Source organism: Rattus norvegicus, chromosome 17, assembly GCF_036323735.1.
Source record: "Rattus norvegicus strain BN/NHsdMcwi chromosome 17, GRCr8, whole genome shotgun sequence".
NCBI lineage: Eukaryota > Metazoa > Chordata > Mammalia > Rodentia > Muridae > Rattus > Rattus norvegicus.
In genome coordinates, this window is record NC_086035.1 from 6064370 (window position 1) to 6081279 (window position 16910).

The following is a 16910-nucleotide window of genomic DNA, read 5'->3' on the forward strand; positions in this document are numbered from 1 at the left end:
ATTTCTCCCTTCCTTGCCTGCAAAAGTGTCCTTCTTAGAATTTTAACTGAAGTGGACCAGACAGCCAAATAAGCCATGCAGACAGGCCTCAGTGCAGTGCCAAAGGTGTAGGCGGCCTCTGTGGCCATCGGTGGCAGCTCGAAGGAGGAAAAGGAACGGGCAACTGCCTCGATGTGCTGTCAGGCAAAGCTGGGGACTCCCCGGTGTTGAAGATTCACTTCCTTATTTATTTAGTTTTGTTATTTGTTTGTCTAGAGGTGGAAGGCAGGGCCCCACAGGACCTGACACATTCTCTACCACCTCAATGCACCTTTATCCCCCAATACAAACGTCTCTGCTTCTAGGTAATCTGAAGAATTAAAGTGGGTTGGGCTGGAGAGATGGCTCAGTGGTTAAGAGCTCTCACTGCTCTTCCAGAGGTCCTGAGTTCAATTCCCAGCAACCACATGGTAGCTCACAACCATCTACAGTGGGATCTGATGCCCTCTTCTGGTGTGTCTGAAGACAGCTACAGTGTACTCACAGACATAAAATAAATGAATAATTCTTAAAGAAAGAAATAATGTAGGTCAACTGTTTTCTTGGGTTTAGTGATTTATAAGCCATGCAGGATTACTTCTATGTTTTTGACTGTGCATCCCAGTTTGATTTCAGAACTCACTGTCCTCCCATCTCAGCCTTTCGGATGTGGGGATCACAGTTATATACCAGCACACCTGGTACACTTTATTCTAGTGTTAATACTGACAGCGTCAGTAGTAATGCTATTTTATCTTGCAAGCGCACAGACGATCACGTGTGACGTGTGAGCAGTCTCCAGACAGCGGCAGAGGCAGAGAGAACACCAGTGCCGCACCTGATACCCCTGCTCATCACTGCACACAGGTCACACACAGCAGCCTTGACTTATGTCTTCTCCCTTTCGAAATGCTGTCATACAGAGCGACCCGGTCATGGAATGGCAAGCATACAGCAGGGGGAAGAGTGTGTTTTATTAACTTTGTTCTTGTACTTCCGGCAATCATTGGTTTCAGTGGACACACGGGGAGTCTCTCAGCCATCTGAGGCAAAAAGTGTAGTTATCTGTTGAGCAAAAAGCCTATTGACTTGGTTTCTCCACGGTGCTTTTAACATTTAAAATTAAGATTGGGTTTGCTGGGGAGGGTGGGGTGGTGTATGTGCACCCTGAGTCCCAACACAGAGACAGGCAGATCTCTGAGTTGGAGGCCAGCCTGATCTACATAGTAAGTTCTGGGACAGCCAGGACTACACAGAGAAACTCTGTGTTGAAAAAACAAACAAAGAAAAATGAGATTTGGAGACTCCAAGATGAAAACAGCCGAGAGGAGTTAGGAGACACAGCTACTTCTAACAAACCAGGACTTGAAATCACTCCAGATGATATAAAATCCAGTCCTGGGAAACTGGAAAGAATTTTCATCTCTTTTTCTGGCCACATGACTTGTTTCCAGAGTGAGAACAATGAGCCATGCGGAGCTCATAGCAAAGGCACCGCCATTGTCTCTGAGAGACCCATAATTCCCGTCAACTCTGGTGTTTCAAAACAAGCTGGGTTCCCATTGGTTCTGAGAGTTTTGTCTCCATAGGCTGCAGGTTGCACAGGAAATCAATCTGTAGTCTGGGCGTGACCATTTTGGGGTATCTTAGGGTCAAAGTTATATGTGCAGCTGCCTGGGGTATCAAGTTTTCATGATGAGGTTGGAGATGGGAAAAGCAATACTGTGTGTATCTTCGTGTGGGGGTGGGGAGGGGTAAGATGGGGTCTGGGTGCACAGCCTAGTTTGATCCTTTTGTTTTAAAATATTTATTTATTTTATGTATATACATACACTGTCTTCAGACCCACCAATAGAGGACACTGGATCTCATTACAGATGGTTGTGAGCCACCATGTGGTGGCTGGGAATTGAACTCGGGACCTCCGGAAGAGCAGCCAGTGCTCCTAACCACTAAGCTGTCTGTCCAGCACCCCCCTAGTTTGATCTTGAACCCATGATCCTCTCTCCTCTCTCTGAGGTCTACCCCATCCTATCCAGCACACCATATCCTATAATCAAACTTGTAGCGGCCTCTCCGGCCGTAGGCTCAAAACGATTCATGTACTGTGTCTTCAGCCAGTGGGGAGAAAACACACCGGCTTACTGCCCCAGGCTGGGGGTTGAAGCACGGTGTGTGACTTAGCTCCAGGACTGCAGCATTTACTGACGCCTATGAGAATGTCAGCTGTCAGTCAAGTCCCTGCAATTTCAGTAAAGCAACCAGGAGCAATGCATAAGCAGCCGGGCATGCTTGCGCACCAGTCAAACCATCCCTGACACTAGAATTTGACATTTTAAAAAGACTTCATTATTACATATGTGTGTGTTTGGCCGGGGAGGTGGGGGGCCTCGTAGTGCCACAGTGCCAAACGTGAAGGGATGGCTCTCTCCTTCCACCCTCCCCAACACCAGACTTGGGTCCTCAGACTTGATTACTGATCTGATTTTTTTTTTTTCTAAGATAGAGTCTTATTGCTGGCCCTGGTCTAGCGGAGACCCACTCTCTAGACCATGCTGGCCTCAAGCTGGTAGCAGCCACCTCTGAGGGCACCATTGCCACACCCCGCTTAAAATCAGAATTTCATGTGACTTTCAGCTGGAAGGGGGAGGGGCAACGAGGCTGTGGGGGAGGGGAACCAAGCAGAACGCCCTCGGACACATGCATATGAAGACACCACGGCAAAAGTAAAGCCCGTTACTTTCCTATTCTGCTCTTAAAACATTGACTTAATTTAAAAAAAGAAAAAACAACTATTTTCTCCTTTAATTATTTTTTGATTCATTCAACAACCTAAAACACACTCTTAGCTCTTAAACCATATTAAAAAACGGTCAGCGGGTTGGATTTAACTCCTCCATTGTAGTTCGGTGACTTGAGACAGGGAAAGCCATATTTGAACCGGCACGAAAGGCTTAGACGAGTCTGTCAGTGTTATCAGGGATCCGGTAGTGAAAATTAAAGCCACAAGATTGAAACCATCACCCAGATTCGGCCTGTAGGAAGAGGGTTTCTCCTACTTTTATGTCTACTGTCTCCCGGGGTTGAATTTTATAATTCTAGTTCTTCACTAATGAGAAGCCACCTGATAACAGTGATGAGGAGGAAGAAAGAGGAGGAGGAGGACGGGACAAGGATGAAGAAGGAGATATACAGTGAGTGGTCCATTTAAAACACTAGTAAGTACACTTAAAGAGCGAACAGTCTCCTTCTGCGCATGCGGCTGGCCCATCTCTGCAATTCCGTTTGTTCTTGGGGTTTGGGGATCCTCGGGGTGAAGCAGACCTGCACCTGATTCTCATCCTTTTATTGTCTCTCCCATATCTCAAGTTTCTCCAGGCAGGATACAGTCGTGCACATTGTACCTTCCCCACGTCAGGCACAGATGCAGTAACACCTGCCTAGCCCCCAACGCCATCCACAGGAAGCAGGCGATTTTGCAAAGGACTACAGAGAAACCGGTGGCGGTTCCGTTTGTTATGAGAAATCTATGCTGGCATCCCTGGAAAGAGGAAGGGGGTGGGTGTGCTCAGAAAGAGGCCTCACCCCGCCCTCCTGCCCGCCCCGCCTGCCCCACCCCAACCAGGTTCCAGCCCGAGTCATTTAAAAGGTTATTGGAAAGGTTTCCAAACTGAGGCAGCAGCAGGTGGCCCTCTGACAGAGCGGAGGTGGTGCTTGCTCTCTCTCAGCCAGAGGATGTCCAGGTCAGACCCAGACCCGGGAAAGAATTCGGAGCCCAGTAAGAGCAAGATGAGCCTGGAGCTGAGGCCAACAGCCCCCAGCGACCAGGGCCGCCTCAACGAAGCCTTCCAGGTGAGCAGGGCTGAAAGGGGACCAAGCAGCCTGCTGTCTTCACATCTGGCAAGCTGAGTAACTAGAGCCGTGGGCTCTCTAAGCTGCAGCAAGAATGTTAATTATTTTATGGGTACGCTTTAAGCCCGTTCTATTTTTTTCCGTCTTGGACTCATCTGGGTTGGTAAACCTGAAATGTCTCTTTCAAAGTCTAGTCTCGGTCTGGACTTCCCTCCTCAACTCCGGAAACAAACTGCCTTCCTCCCGCGTTCTTGTCCCTGGACTCACAGAGCGTTCTATCCTCGAGTTCCTCCCCAAGACCTGGGCAAGGGAAGGGCAAGCACCCCAGCCCCCCCCCCAACCTCCCACTCCCGTGGAGGCTGCAGAAACCTGAACAGGTTCTCAGCCCCGGTGGAATGTAGCCCAGAATCCTGCCCAGGACGTCCAATTTATGCAAAGCGTATTCTGAGCCAAGACTGCGGAGTGATTAATACACCTAGTATCGTATGTATCGGGGCTGGGTGCCACAGGTGGCCCGTGAGGGAGGCGGGTCCCTGAGCTGTACCCCGCCTGCCAGGAACCTGGATTTGAGCTGCTCTTATTGGGCGTGCAACACGAGAACTTTGAAACAATAGGGAAGGCTCAGCCACCCTGTGTTTCCTGGGCACTTAATGGGCAGAACATAATCTTTAAATAATAGTACAAGAAGTGGCGGGCAACGGTGCCTGTAGAGCCTGGTCTCCTCCATGACTGGTCTTTAGTCACAGCGGCGCCCATCCCACAGCTTATAGGTATAAGGGAGCCTGCAAGTTAAACCAATAAAAGACAGGATGACCGGAAGGAGGCAAGGGAGTGTGTAATCTCTACTAGCGTTTTAAATTTCACAGGCATGGTGTCTCACAAAAAAGAGGGTACGTGTTCACAGGAGTGAACTCCAGGGCATGTGTGCAGTACCATTTATGTGTAGTGTGCACAGTACCATTTATGTGTAGTGTGCACAGTACCGTTTATGTGTAGTGTGCACAGTACCGTTTATGTGTAGTGTGCACAGTACCGTTTATGTGTAGTGTGCACTGTACCGTTTATGTGTAGTGTGCACAGTATCATTTATGTGTAGTGTGCACAGTACCATTTACGTGTAGGTGGAGAAGCAACCAGAAAAGACTAGGGGCTGGGGCTTTAGGGTCCCAGTAAATTAATACAAAGTGATGAGAACTAGTCGGAGAGTTGGTGGGAGCTAAGGGTCGTTGTCTCAAGGTTTATTTGTGAGGACTTGTCTGGGAACCATCTCTGCTGACACCTCTTCTCTGAGTGCACCATGGGAGGGAAATCTGTGGGCTTCGTTAGGAAGAGCAGAAGGGCAGAGGTTGCTTTTTCTTCGATGTCTTAAGCACAGATGCCATCCTGACAAACAGTTCGAGCTGCTCTTTCTGAAGCTTGTTTACCAGGTTTTATAGACCCGTATTTATTGGGTAGAATCATAGGTGCCCCCCTTACTATGGTCCGCCCTAAGAGGGAAGGAAAGCCAGTTCAAGGAGACAGCCATAGCTTTTGCCCTCAAGAAGCAGAGCAGGGCAGTAATCACAGGAAGATACAACAGAAAACGCTGATCAGCGCTGAATCGGAGCTGAATGCACTGGGGAAGTGAGGCTTCAGGCGGGGCTGCCTGCTGAGAGGAGAAGGGGTTAGCAGAGCTAGAGAGGCAACAGGCTCCACAGGTTAAAGGGCATAAGAGAGGAATTGGAGTCTGCAGTGGAGGCGGGGCAGGCATGCAGGGCATGGAGGAGGCTGGTGGTACCCCACATTGTGGCCCGCATGAGCTAACGTGAGTAAGAGGAAGTCTATGGGCAGATTGTTACAGATGCTTCTTGTGACCCTGTTGAAGGATGAGTGTGTGTGGAGATACGGAATGAACTGCTTGCTCCAGAGTGAAGAAGAGTTGGGGTGGGGACAGGGAGGGGTAAGAGATGTTCTCTCTCTGCACTTCTGGTTTTCCTCTGCTAGATTGGATCAGAATGCTGCCTATGTCAAGGTTGTTGAGAAAACCCAACATGTGAATATACCTCCGCCATGGAAAGTTTCAGCTTGGAAGACACTCCTCTTGTTTAGCAAAGGCATCCAAGAGAAAGGCTGTCGCATGGCAAAGAGTGAGCTCTGCTTGAGGCCTGTTGGTTGGGATTCCAAGCGTCTCCATCAAGGGGTAGGTCCACCAGAGAGGCTTAAAGAACGAGGAAGATAGAGGATTGGGAGAAGGGAGCAGAAAGAGCCACCCACCGAGAGAGCCAAGCAGAGTCAGGCAGGAGAGAGCCTCAGTGTCAACCAAAAGCCAAAAGCAGAGAAGTGGGAAGGACCAGACGCCACAATCCTTGTGGCCCAGCTCCACACAGCCGATTGCAGGCGAACCCTACCATGCTGTTATCCTTGGCTAACCCTGCCCCACGCGCTGTATCCTTAACCTCCAGCTATGAATACCACACAGCATCTATGCTGCTTTTAAACCTTAGAGCCAGAAGCACAAGACGCACCCTTGTCTGTCTTTAAACACACAGAATTAGGCAGAATGAAGACGAAGGCTTCCTGCTGGCCTCCGCGGCGGTTCTAAGATTTCACTGTGATGTTATGGACGACTCTCCAGTCCCCTGCGGTTGCATTAGCATAAGGTTTCTGTCCCGTACACATTAATGCGAACGGACGTGGCATTGTCAGGTTGGGGGATTTTCTTGGCGCTTCTAAAACCGCTGTAGGATTGGGCACACTCGTAACACCCTCCCGGAACACCAGAAACAGTTTGCTCTAGGTCGTGCTTAGCAGTGGAATCTCTGGGGCACCGAAATAGAGCTATGCTTTTTGTGGTTGCTGCCTTGGTGTTTTGTTTTGTTTGTTTGTTTGTTTGTTTGTTTTGAGTCAGGATCTCATGTAGCCCAGGCTAGCTCCCTACTCTCCATGTATTTGAGGATGCTGGGATGAGAGGGGTGTAGGCCACAATGCCTGAATTAAGCATCCTAGGGGTCAAAAGCAGGACGTCATGCATGCTGAACAAGCACGCCGCCAAGCCCAGATACTTTTGACGTCCACTAATAATGCCAAACTGGCTTCCTACGTGTTCATGCCCATTTAGACCCATCAGAAGGGCGTGAGTTCTTGTTTTCCCTCCACGGCCTCACCAGTTCTCGGTGGCTTTGTGAGTTTGGCCAGTCTGGTGAGTGTGGAGCAATACAGTTCTACAATTATCAATCAGCACAGCACACTGACCAGGGTTTGGGGTGTTGTTGTCGTTATTGTTATCGTTGTTGGTTGTCAGGCAATTTTGTTGTGGTGAAAAATGTCCTCTCTCCACAGACCTAGACAGTGTAGGCCAGCGGTCAGCAAGAGGTACAAAAGCCAGGTGTCAGCATAAACAGCCTCCCTTCGTGAGTTGAAAGATCTAACCCTAACAGCAGAGAGTGCAGTCAAGGGGCTAGAGAGAGACAACTCAGCAGACAAGATGGCTCCTGCCAAGCCTGGTGACTGAGTTTCAGCCATGAGAGAAGTAAAGGGACCCTGGCAAGTTGTCCTCTGTCCTACCCAGGTGATCCTCAGACCCTACAGTTGCTCTGAAGTCGGCTAAGTCATGTGTGACTGTGCCTGTTCATAGTCCCTGCGCTCAGAGGCTGAGGCAGGAGAAGCATAGTTTGAGGCCAGCCTGGGCTACGTGGACTGCCCTCTGTATGGTTCATTGATTGAAGGCTTGCCTGACACACACACACAAGGGCCCCAGTTCCAGGCCCAGCACCACAGACAATGACAAAACACAAACAAAAAGTCAGTTGGGTGGAACCCACTTAGGCAAGGCTTGGAGCAGGACCAGTCGGGAAATTCACCTTGAGTCTGCACATACAGCACAGCTGAGTGACTCAATGAATGGGCTGGGGACCCAGCCAGGCAGGTTTAGAAAGCCTGCTTGGCAGGGATCGCACTGGAGAGGTCACAGGAGAAGTCCTGTCAAGGACGAGGGCTGCAGGAAAGCAGGTGTGCATGAGTTCATGGTTGGGTGGAATCCCAAAGATCAGGGAGGAGGGCCATCACCGTAAGGAGTCAGGGCAGGCTACTCTGGGGGGTTCTCAAAGCTCAGGAGCCTGACTGGAACTGCCTTTCGACTTTCCACACACTATTTAAAATGCAGAAAATGCAGGACGTGACTTGCTTTTGTTGTTTGTTTTGGGTTTGGGTTTGTTTGTCTGTTTCTCTGTTTCTTTGTTTTTCCAGATAGGGGTTTCTCTCTGTAGCCCTGGCTGTCCTTCTGGAACTTAGTTTGTAGACCAGGCTAGCCTTAGAACTCAGGGATCCTCCTGCCTCTGCCCAATGACTTCCACTAAGGGACAGTTTATTAATATCTTTATTCAATCTTTTTCATACATACACATAACGTCTCTTGATCATATCCAAACCCAGCACCCCCTTCCCCAGTTCCCTGCCGCTATAATATGTCAACTTGTTCTCTCTCATCTTCCTGTCTGGTTGTTTGTTTTGGTAAAGAAAGGTTTTTATTGGGGCTGGGGATTTAGCTCAGTGGTAGAGCGCTTACCTAGGAAGCGCAAGGCCCTGGGTTCAGTCCCCAGCTCCGAAAAAAAGAACCAAAAAAAAAAAAAAAAAAAAAGGTTTTTATTAAGTGCCTACTGTTTCCTAAAATGGGCCTGAGTGCACCTTCGCCAACTTACGTCTGGAGGGAAAGAGCCCACTGGACTAAAACCAGAATCACATCCGTGATGCCCTCAGGAGGAGCTCTCGGGCTTAGTCCTCGGTTCAAACACTCCTAAAGTGATTACTTCAGAGAAGAGCCTCCTGATCCTCAGGGATTAGGCCCTAAGCAGAGAACTCGGGGCAGGGTGTCCACGTCAACCCCATTGGTCACCTCTTCCCTTGGCACAATGTTTCTATGTCCTCCTGACGCCCACACTTGGATTTCTAAGTCTAGGTACCTCTTTTTTTTTCTTTCTGTTTTTCTTTGTCAGACAATTAAACAGTTGCCCAGTTTGTTCTTCTGAAAATGCCGCCATTTGGTTTCGCTGATGTACTCTAGCTTCTAGCTTCTCTCTTCTGTCTTTGTTCTGCTCTTGGATTTCTCTGCTTCTGTGTCACCCAGGACCTTGCGTGTGCTAGAGCGCGTAAGGCATTGCCAGCGGACTCTATCCCTTCCCTCCTAAGCATCCTTTGTTCATCGATTCAGTTTCCTGTTCTTTTCCTAGTTTCTGTGAAAGGTTAGGTCACAGAGCAAAGATCTTTTTATGACTTATTTTTATTTTATGCGAACGCTTGCATGTATGTCTACACCATGTACTCCCCTGCGGTCCTCCAAGGACAGAAGAGAGTGTCAGACCCCCTGGAAGTGGGAACCGCCAGGTGGGTGCTGGGAGTCCAACCTGATCCTCTGGAAGAGCAGACAGTGCTCTTAACTGCTGAGCCATCTCTCCAGCCCGTGACTTAAGATCTTTTTCCTTGTGATATAAGCAATTACACACTCTGAATTTCCCTCCAGCCACTACGTTAGCTTTATCTTGTAAGTTGTATGTATTTATTTTTAACTTATTTTAAGACAGTGTCTTACTTAGGGTTACTATTGCTATGATAAAACATCGTGGCCAAGAAGCAACTCAGGGAGGAAAGGGTTTGTTCAGCTTACACTGTTCATCACTGAGGAAAGTCAGGACTGGAACTCAAGCAGGTCAGGAAGCAGGAGATGATGCAGAGGCCATGGAGGGGTGCTGCTTACTGGCTTGTTCCTCATGACTTGCTCAGCCTGCTTTCTTATACAACCCAGGACCACCAGCCCAGGGATGTCCCCACTGACAACGGCTGGGCCCTCCCACATCAATCACTAATTAAGAAAATGTCCTCCAGGCTTACCGAAGCCTGATTTTTATGGAGGCATTTTCTCAATTGAGGCCCTTTCCTCTGCGACTCTAGCTTGTACCAAGTCACCATAAATCTAGCCAGAACAGAGTGTCACTATGATGCCCTGTCCAGTCTGAAATTCAGGATGTGCATTAAGCTGGCCTCGAACTCAGAAACCCACCTACCTCTACCTCCATCTCCATATCCTGAGACTAAAGGCATGTGTCATCGTGGCCAGCCATACATTTCTAGATAGTTCCTTCTCCCCCTTTTGAGGAGACAGGGTCTCACATAGCCCAAGCCGCCTTTGAATTTGCCATGCAGCTGAGGGTGGCCTTGAATCCCCTGTCTCAGCCGGGTCCCTGAATCCTGCCCTGTGCTGGAATTACTGGCACGGCGGTCACATCTGTTTTATGGGTTGCTGGAGCTGGAGCAGGGCTTGAGCCTGCTGAGGAAATGCTCTACCCGCTGAGCTCTGAAGCTGCCTCTCAGTATTCTCTGGAGAATATTCTAGCAGAGAGGCCAGGCTTTTAAAGGCTTGGTTTCCTTCAGCCTTCTGAACACATTTAAATTAGATACTATAACGTGTTTGCCGACTAAGTCCCGACATCGAGTCCTTCCGGGCATTTCTGCCCATTGCTCCTTTCCTCAGTGTGAGCTATCACATCCATTTGTGTGTCTCACGATTTTTTTATTTGAAGTTGAGCTTTCAAAACTATAATGTGGCAGTTTCTGAAAACTAATTACTCACATACTCGTAATTAGGAGTTTTTTGTTTGTTTGTTTATTTTGGTTTTGTCTTTGAGACAGGGGCTTCCTTTGTAGCTCCAGTAGGCCTTGAACCTGCGACAAACAGATTAAAGAGTGGCACTTGTTTGGAGAAGCTCCCTCCATGGCTGCTCGTCTCCCAGCTTCTCTTTGTGGCTGAGGGAGAAAGTATTTTCACAAGATTGTCCATGTCTTAACTGACTCTCCAAGGCAGGATTTAAGAGAGCCTCTTTTTATAGAGGGAAAAATGCAAGCTGGGGGTTTTCGAAGGAGTCCGGTGACACAAGGACTTGGCAAGTATATTGTACAGAAGCACACAGCAGGCAGATCCTCTTGTCAGAAGGTCTCAAGATATCTCAAGATTCCTTGGAAGAAACGCTTATCAGGGTAGGATACAATCAAGGTTGTGTGAGTCAAACTTTATACAGCAGGGAGCAAGTCAAATTCCAGCAACAGTTGAAAGTGCCTTCAACTGGAATTGTGCAGCAAACAAAAAAGAACTTACTGCGGTCTTACAACGAGACAGCTCTTCACTTTAACATGGAGGCAGGCTGGGCCGTCACATGGATGCTAGGAAGGAAACTCCAGGCCTCTATGAGAACCGCTCTTGCTCTTAGCCGAGCCACTCTCCAGCCCTCAAACCTTTGTTCTTTTACTTTGCTTCCGAGAGCCAAAGCTTACTGACTTAAAGTGTGGCCTACAGATTCAGCAGACGTTTACCGAGCCCTGACGCTGTGCCAGCCATTAGACCAAGAGCCACAAACAGAAGGCCACTGTTTGATTGTCATCAAACAGTGACAAATTAGTACCACTCCATGTGTACAAAAATCTATTCCTGGCATAGAAGGTACCCTCACCTTGCCTGGGGGAAATCAGGGAGTTGCTTTCCACCTGTGCCAAGTGAACATTTTATATACACTTTAATTCTTCTATTCAGTGCACAAACTATGCTGAGATACCATCCCAGGCTAGACAGGGGGAGTTACTGCCAAGCTATTTTCTATGTTGTATCTGGGGTTTTAAGATTTACTTATTAATTACATATAATGTTCACTGTAAATCTTCAGACACACCAGAAGAAGGCATCAGATCTTACTACAAATGGTTGTGAGCCTCCATGTGGTTGCTGGGAATTGAACTCAGGACCTCTGGAAGAGCAGTCAGGGCTCTTAACCGCTGAGCCATCTCTCCAGCCCCTCTATGTTGTGTTTTATGAAGAATCAGCACTGGAATGGGAAGGTAGGAGGAGCGAGATGCTGGAGATGGACAGGGTAGACAAGGGAGGCAGACACAATGCAACCCATGGCCCCCGACGTATCTCAGGGCTGTCTGCTCACTACAAGATCCTGGCCCCATAGTTCTAAAACCAGTGAAACAGTTAAAATTGGATTTCCATATTCTGTGTACTCAAGAACATGCTAGAATAAACTAGCAAGCCTGGGGATAGTTGGATATAAGGTAATGGCATGAATTCTCCATGAAGTATGGTCAGAAAGCAGCCTGCTGATCTGAGGTGAGCTCTTTATGCCACGAGAAGGTGTCGTCACAGCCCAAAGGGGGCCAAGATGGGCAAATCTGTGACGTCACACATTAGCCTTACCTCCCCATTTTTGGGAGAATAGCAAAGCCACAGGAGCTGTGGGTTGTGACCCAATACACCACCCAACCCCCAAGCTTCCTTCAGTGTCCTACCTGTCAGCTTTATCATTTTAGAGTTTTGTGAGCTTTACAACACTTCAAAGGTTTCTCTCTGTGTGTGGTCTAGTTGTCTTAGGACTAGCTCTGTAGACCAGGCTGACCTTGAACCCAGAGATCTGTCTGCCTCTGTCTCCTGGCTACACCACCCGCCCACCCCAACACACACGCGCGCGCGCGCGCGCGCGTACACACACACACACACACACACACACACACACACACACACACGCAACCTGCCAGACTTAAAGGCAAGCACCACAACACCCAACTTAAACATCTCTAACTAAGGTAACCAAATTCAGAGTTTCTATCAAACCTGATTGTGTCAGGGACACTGGGAAAGAGGAAGTTAGAGATCCCCCCCGACCTGGTTTGTAGGCTTTGAAAAGAAAAAAGATCTCACCAAGTCACTGGCCTGTACAGGCAAAGCAAAGGGGACAAAAAGGGGAGGGGGTCCTTGGTGACCTGTAACGGATCCAGCTGGGAAGAATGGAGCGATGAGAGTCATCCTGCTTCCTCTTGGCCCATCTGGCCAATTCCTCATTCCCCATGCAAAGCACAGGCCCTCCCTCACGTCAGAGAAGAGGAGAAAGATCTGGGAGAGCAAGCCAGGGCAGCCCAGGGGGCAGGAAAGCCTGCCTCCAGGTACTGACTGTACCCCATGTGGCAGAGACCTCGGCTTGAACAAGCGGCCTCTTGCCAATGGGAAGACAGTGATAAATCTGGAACAGGAGGCACCACAAATGGGAAAGAGAAAAGCCACACTCTAGGTAAGGTAGGAAAAGCAGAGGTCGTACAGGCAGACTTGAGTCAGGATATGTGGATCTGCAACCTACAAACACATACACAAGTACACACGCACACGCATGTGTGCACATACATGAGTGCATGCATGAAGATACACACACATATACGCACATATGTACTATACACACATGTACACAGGTGCATATGCATGCACACACATACACAGACACACACACAGGCATGTACCATGTATCTGCACACATGCACACAGGCACATGTACATAGCACAAGCATGCACACACATATGCAGACACACACACACACACACACACACACACACACATGCACATACACACCACTCAAACAAGTTTTCCTAACTTCTCTACTTGAGTCTCATCCAAAAGATGTCTCAGCAGTTAAGAGGAGCAGGAACTATTCCTCCAGAGGAGGACCAGGGTCACATTAACCTCCAGTGCCAGGATATCCAAGGCTGCTAGTCTCCCTTGGCACCCACACTGATATGCACATCCCCACAGGCAGACCCACACACATACCAATTAAAAATAAAAAATTCTCAGGGAAAAAGCAAACAGGTGAGGGCTGGAGAGATGGCTCGGTGGCTTAAGAGCACTCGTGGCTCTGGCAGGAGAGGCGTGTTCAGTTTTCAGCAGGCACAGGGAAGCTCACATTCAACGTTCCCTTTCCAGAATATCTGACCTCTGCAGACACCAGGCCCCAAAGCTGGAGCCCCCAGAGGCCCCGCTTCTTGCCACAGTGCACATGGGCAGTGCGTGGAAAGCGCAGACATCAGCAATGATCTCACACCACTTAGTACGCGCTGTTTGGGATCAGAATAAAATAAGTCAGAAGTCTAAGTGTGAAGTTATGTGCCTCTTGTATCAAACACTGGGGTCCACTGATGTGAGGCCAGGAAGATGCTGCCCCAGGCCCCACGCTCCCCCACGTGACTCCCCGAAATCCCGAGCTTCGGGTCCAGGCTCTCACAAATGCTCCACCACTAAGATCTGTCCTTAGCCTTCCCCTTTTTATGGGAAACCAGGTCTTAATGCGGCAACAGCGCAGGCCTTGAATGTACAATCCTCCTGCCCCAGCCTCCTGAGTGCTAGCATTACCCAGGGAGAGAGAATTTTGACTGAAAATTTGTTGAAATCCCCTTTTCCCAGGTGTGTCAAGTTGACATCTGAAGCAAACTGTGGCACACTCGTTTCTACCTACTTATTATTTAGGCAAATGTTTTTCTTAAAATGCTTATGGTATATAAGTGTGTTGTATGTGTTTCTGTTTAGTCTGTATCTATTTAACCAGCAGCCCTTTGATGTGTGAGTACCTGATTTACAAGTTAATTTAGAAACCCCCCACAAAAGAACTATGTTCCAGATGTAACTTGAGTTCAATGCCACTGAATATGCAATGCAGGTAGGCCCCCAACTTATGACGTGTGTTTGTTATTTGTTTTTGAAAGAGGAGTGAAGGAGGATAGGGAGAGAGGAAAGACAGAGACAGACAGATGGACAGACAGAGACAGACAGACAGAGACAAAGAAAGAGAGACTCTCTGCTATGTAGCCCTGGCTGGTCTCGAACTCACTATATAGACAAATCTGGCCTCAAGCCAAATTGTGATAATCATATGTTAATCATTACAGAAGCACCCGTAATTTTTTGAGAGAAGTTGCAGACTGAGAGCGTCTGTGATGACTGCCGCTGTCTCTTGGCACTCCCCGTACCCATCCGCACTTCACCCATGATATCTTATTCCCGTCTCTCACTGGGGCAAATCACTAAGGCATTACGAAGGCAGTGTATACCTGGGGCTCCAGCACCTGGAAGGCAGAGATTGGGAAATGGTGTGTCCGTGGCCCATCCTGTTACAGGAGTTTTTAAGGTCTAACCTGGACTTTGCCCGGCCCGACAAGTTACGATTCAGCCTCCTGTCCCCAGTACACCAGTCACCATTTGGTGACAAGCAGAGAAAGGAGACTTATTGGAAAGAAGAGGGAGCCGGTCATCTTCAAGGCCCTCCATATGAGGTGCAGGTCTAAGCAAAGGGTGGGGGTTGTGTAATTAAGTGATCCTGGCCACGACGTGTTCCTGCCCATCACTCGTCCTTGACCTTCCCTCTGTCTGCTCTGGTCAGTTAAGCATGATGATCTATTGTCAGAACTGTGTGCAATCTCTTCCCACTCTGGCTAGCGGCAGGCTTCCCTGCCCCCAGCATGAGATTCCTGGAGTATTTTGAATTCTATTAGATAGTCTGATAGCAGAAGTGTCTCTCTTTAAAATATCTTCTCTACTGCCAGGAAGGTCGAAACCCTGGGCTATGGCATAAGATTCTGTTTCGAAAGAAAGAAAGAAAGAAAGAAAGAAAGAAAGAAAGAAAGAAAGAAAGAAAGAAAGAGAGAGAGAAAGGAGGGAGGGAGGGAGGGAGGGAGGGAGGGAGGGAGGGAGGGAGGGAGAGAATTAGAGGACATATAAGCATTCCTAATCACAAACATTATCAGGAGCCTTAAAGAGAAAAGACTTCCCACCATGATTGGGTGTGGCAGACCAAAAGGACAATTATAAACATGAAAACTCACCTGTAGTTGCGCAGAAGTCCTTGTTTACTTTCTCTCTCTCCCCAGCATTTGGTGATTTGCTGGTGCCTGTTCCGCGTGATAAGCAAGTTATGCTTTTGAAATTACAGATACAGTCAAGTTCATTCCAAGTAGCGTATGACATGGCATCTTGAGGTTAGGGACATAGCTCACTGGTGGGGACACTTGCTTCGCAAGTACAGTGCCCTGGGTTTGATCCCAGCACCATGAGAAAGAAGAGGGAGAAATGAACAGGCACCTTGAATGTCTTGACAGTTGTCGTCACAACTATAATTAAGCAATCAAATATCTGATTTCTGGTGCCAGAACCTTATGCCATAGGAGCCACATACGCCATTCCTTCACCTATCCACAGGTGCCTCTCCCACGGGTGTACAGTTATTAGTTGTTGGAAGGATGAATGAGAAAACTCAGGACACTTCCAGAACATTCAGGGCTGAGGAAAAAGGGCCCTAGAGAAGCACAGTAAAGGGAGGAGGCAGTCTGAAGCCAGGAGGAAACACTCGAACTGTGATAGCCATCACGCAGACAGAGGAAGGGGACAAGGACATTTTAAAGAGGACTAGGGCCTTGTATGACAAAAACTGGATTTAGGGACACAGAAAAACATTGAAACTCAGGAAATAGATGTAAAAGCAGTGAGCTCAAAGAAAAGGCTGACTTCCTCAGTGAGGAAAACTGACTGGCTACCAGGATAAAAAGAGCTAATAACAGTGGTAATATTGAAGGTGCACAGGAGGAAGGCTGCACACCTATCTCCTGCTATACCAAAACAACAGAGATTGGGTTAAAATAATAAAGTAACAGAGAGCAGGCTAAAAGGAAAAGAAGAAATTTCCTCACAGTTCTGGAGGCTCAGAAATCTGTGACAGGGGTAGGGGGAGAGAACAAGAGAGCACCCCTCAGAGTCATGGTTATGCTTGTCTAATGTTTTGTCCACTTGTCACCAGTGAAAGTCACCTGGGAAGGGAGACTCTTCACTGAGGAGTTAGATTGCCCTTCAGGCAAGTCTGGGGGACACTTACCTTGACTAATGATTGATGTCAGAGGGCCCAGTCCACTGTAGGTGGTGCTACCCCTAGGCAGGCGGAATAAGAAAGTAGGCTGGACAAGCCATGGCAAGCGAGCATAGATCTTCTGTGGTTTCTACATCAGTTCTTGTCGTGAGATTGTGCTTCGACCTCCCTCCGTGATGGACTCTGTGCAATCAAGACATATAAGCCAAATAACTCCCCACCCCACCCCCCAAGTTGCTTTCAGTGTTTTATCACAGCCACAGAAAGCAAACGATAATTACCAAGCCACTCTCTCGGTAAAGAGCCCACTCTGGCAATAAGGGCGTAATCATTTATCAGTGGAG

At 48.3% G+C, this 16910-nt stretch overlaps 1 protein-coding gene across 2 annotated transcripts in view; it reads left to right on the top strand.

The window, feature by feature from the left end:
- Window positions 1-3664: 3664 nt before the first annotated feature.
- The window catches only part of Slc28a3 (solute carrier family 28 member 3), a 52388-nt gene continuing 39142 nt past the window's right edge, over window positions 3665-16910 (top strand). The window contains exon 1 of one of the 2 annotated variants that reach the window (XM_039095316.2): window positions 3665-3870. In XM_039095316.2, the coding sequence (XP_038951244.1) occupies window positions 3754-3870 (117 nt within the window). In that variant the 5' untranslated portion in view covers window positions 3665-3753. The remainder of the gene's footprint in view (window positions 3871-16910) is intronic. The other variant, NM_080908.2, reaches the window with a different exon arrangement.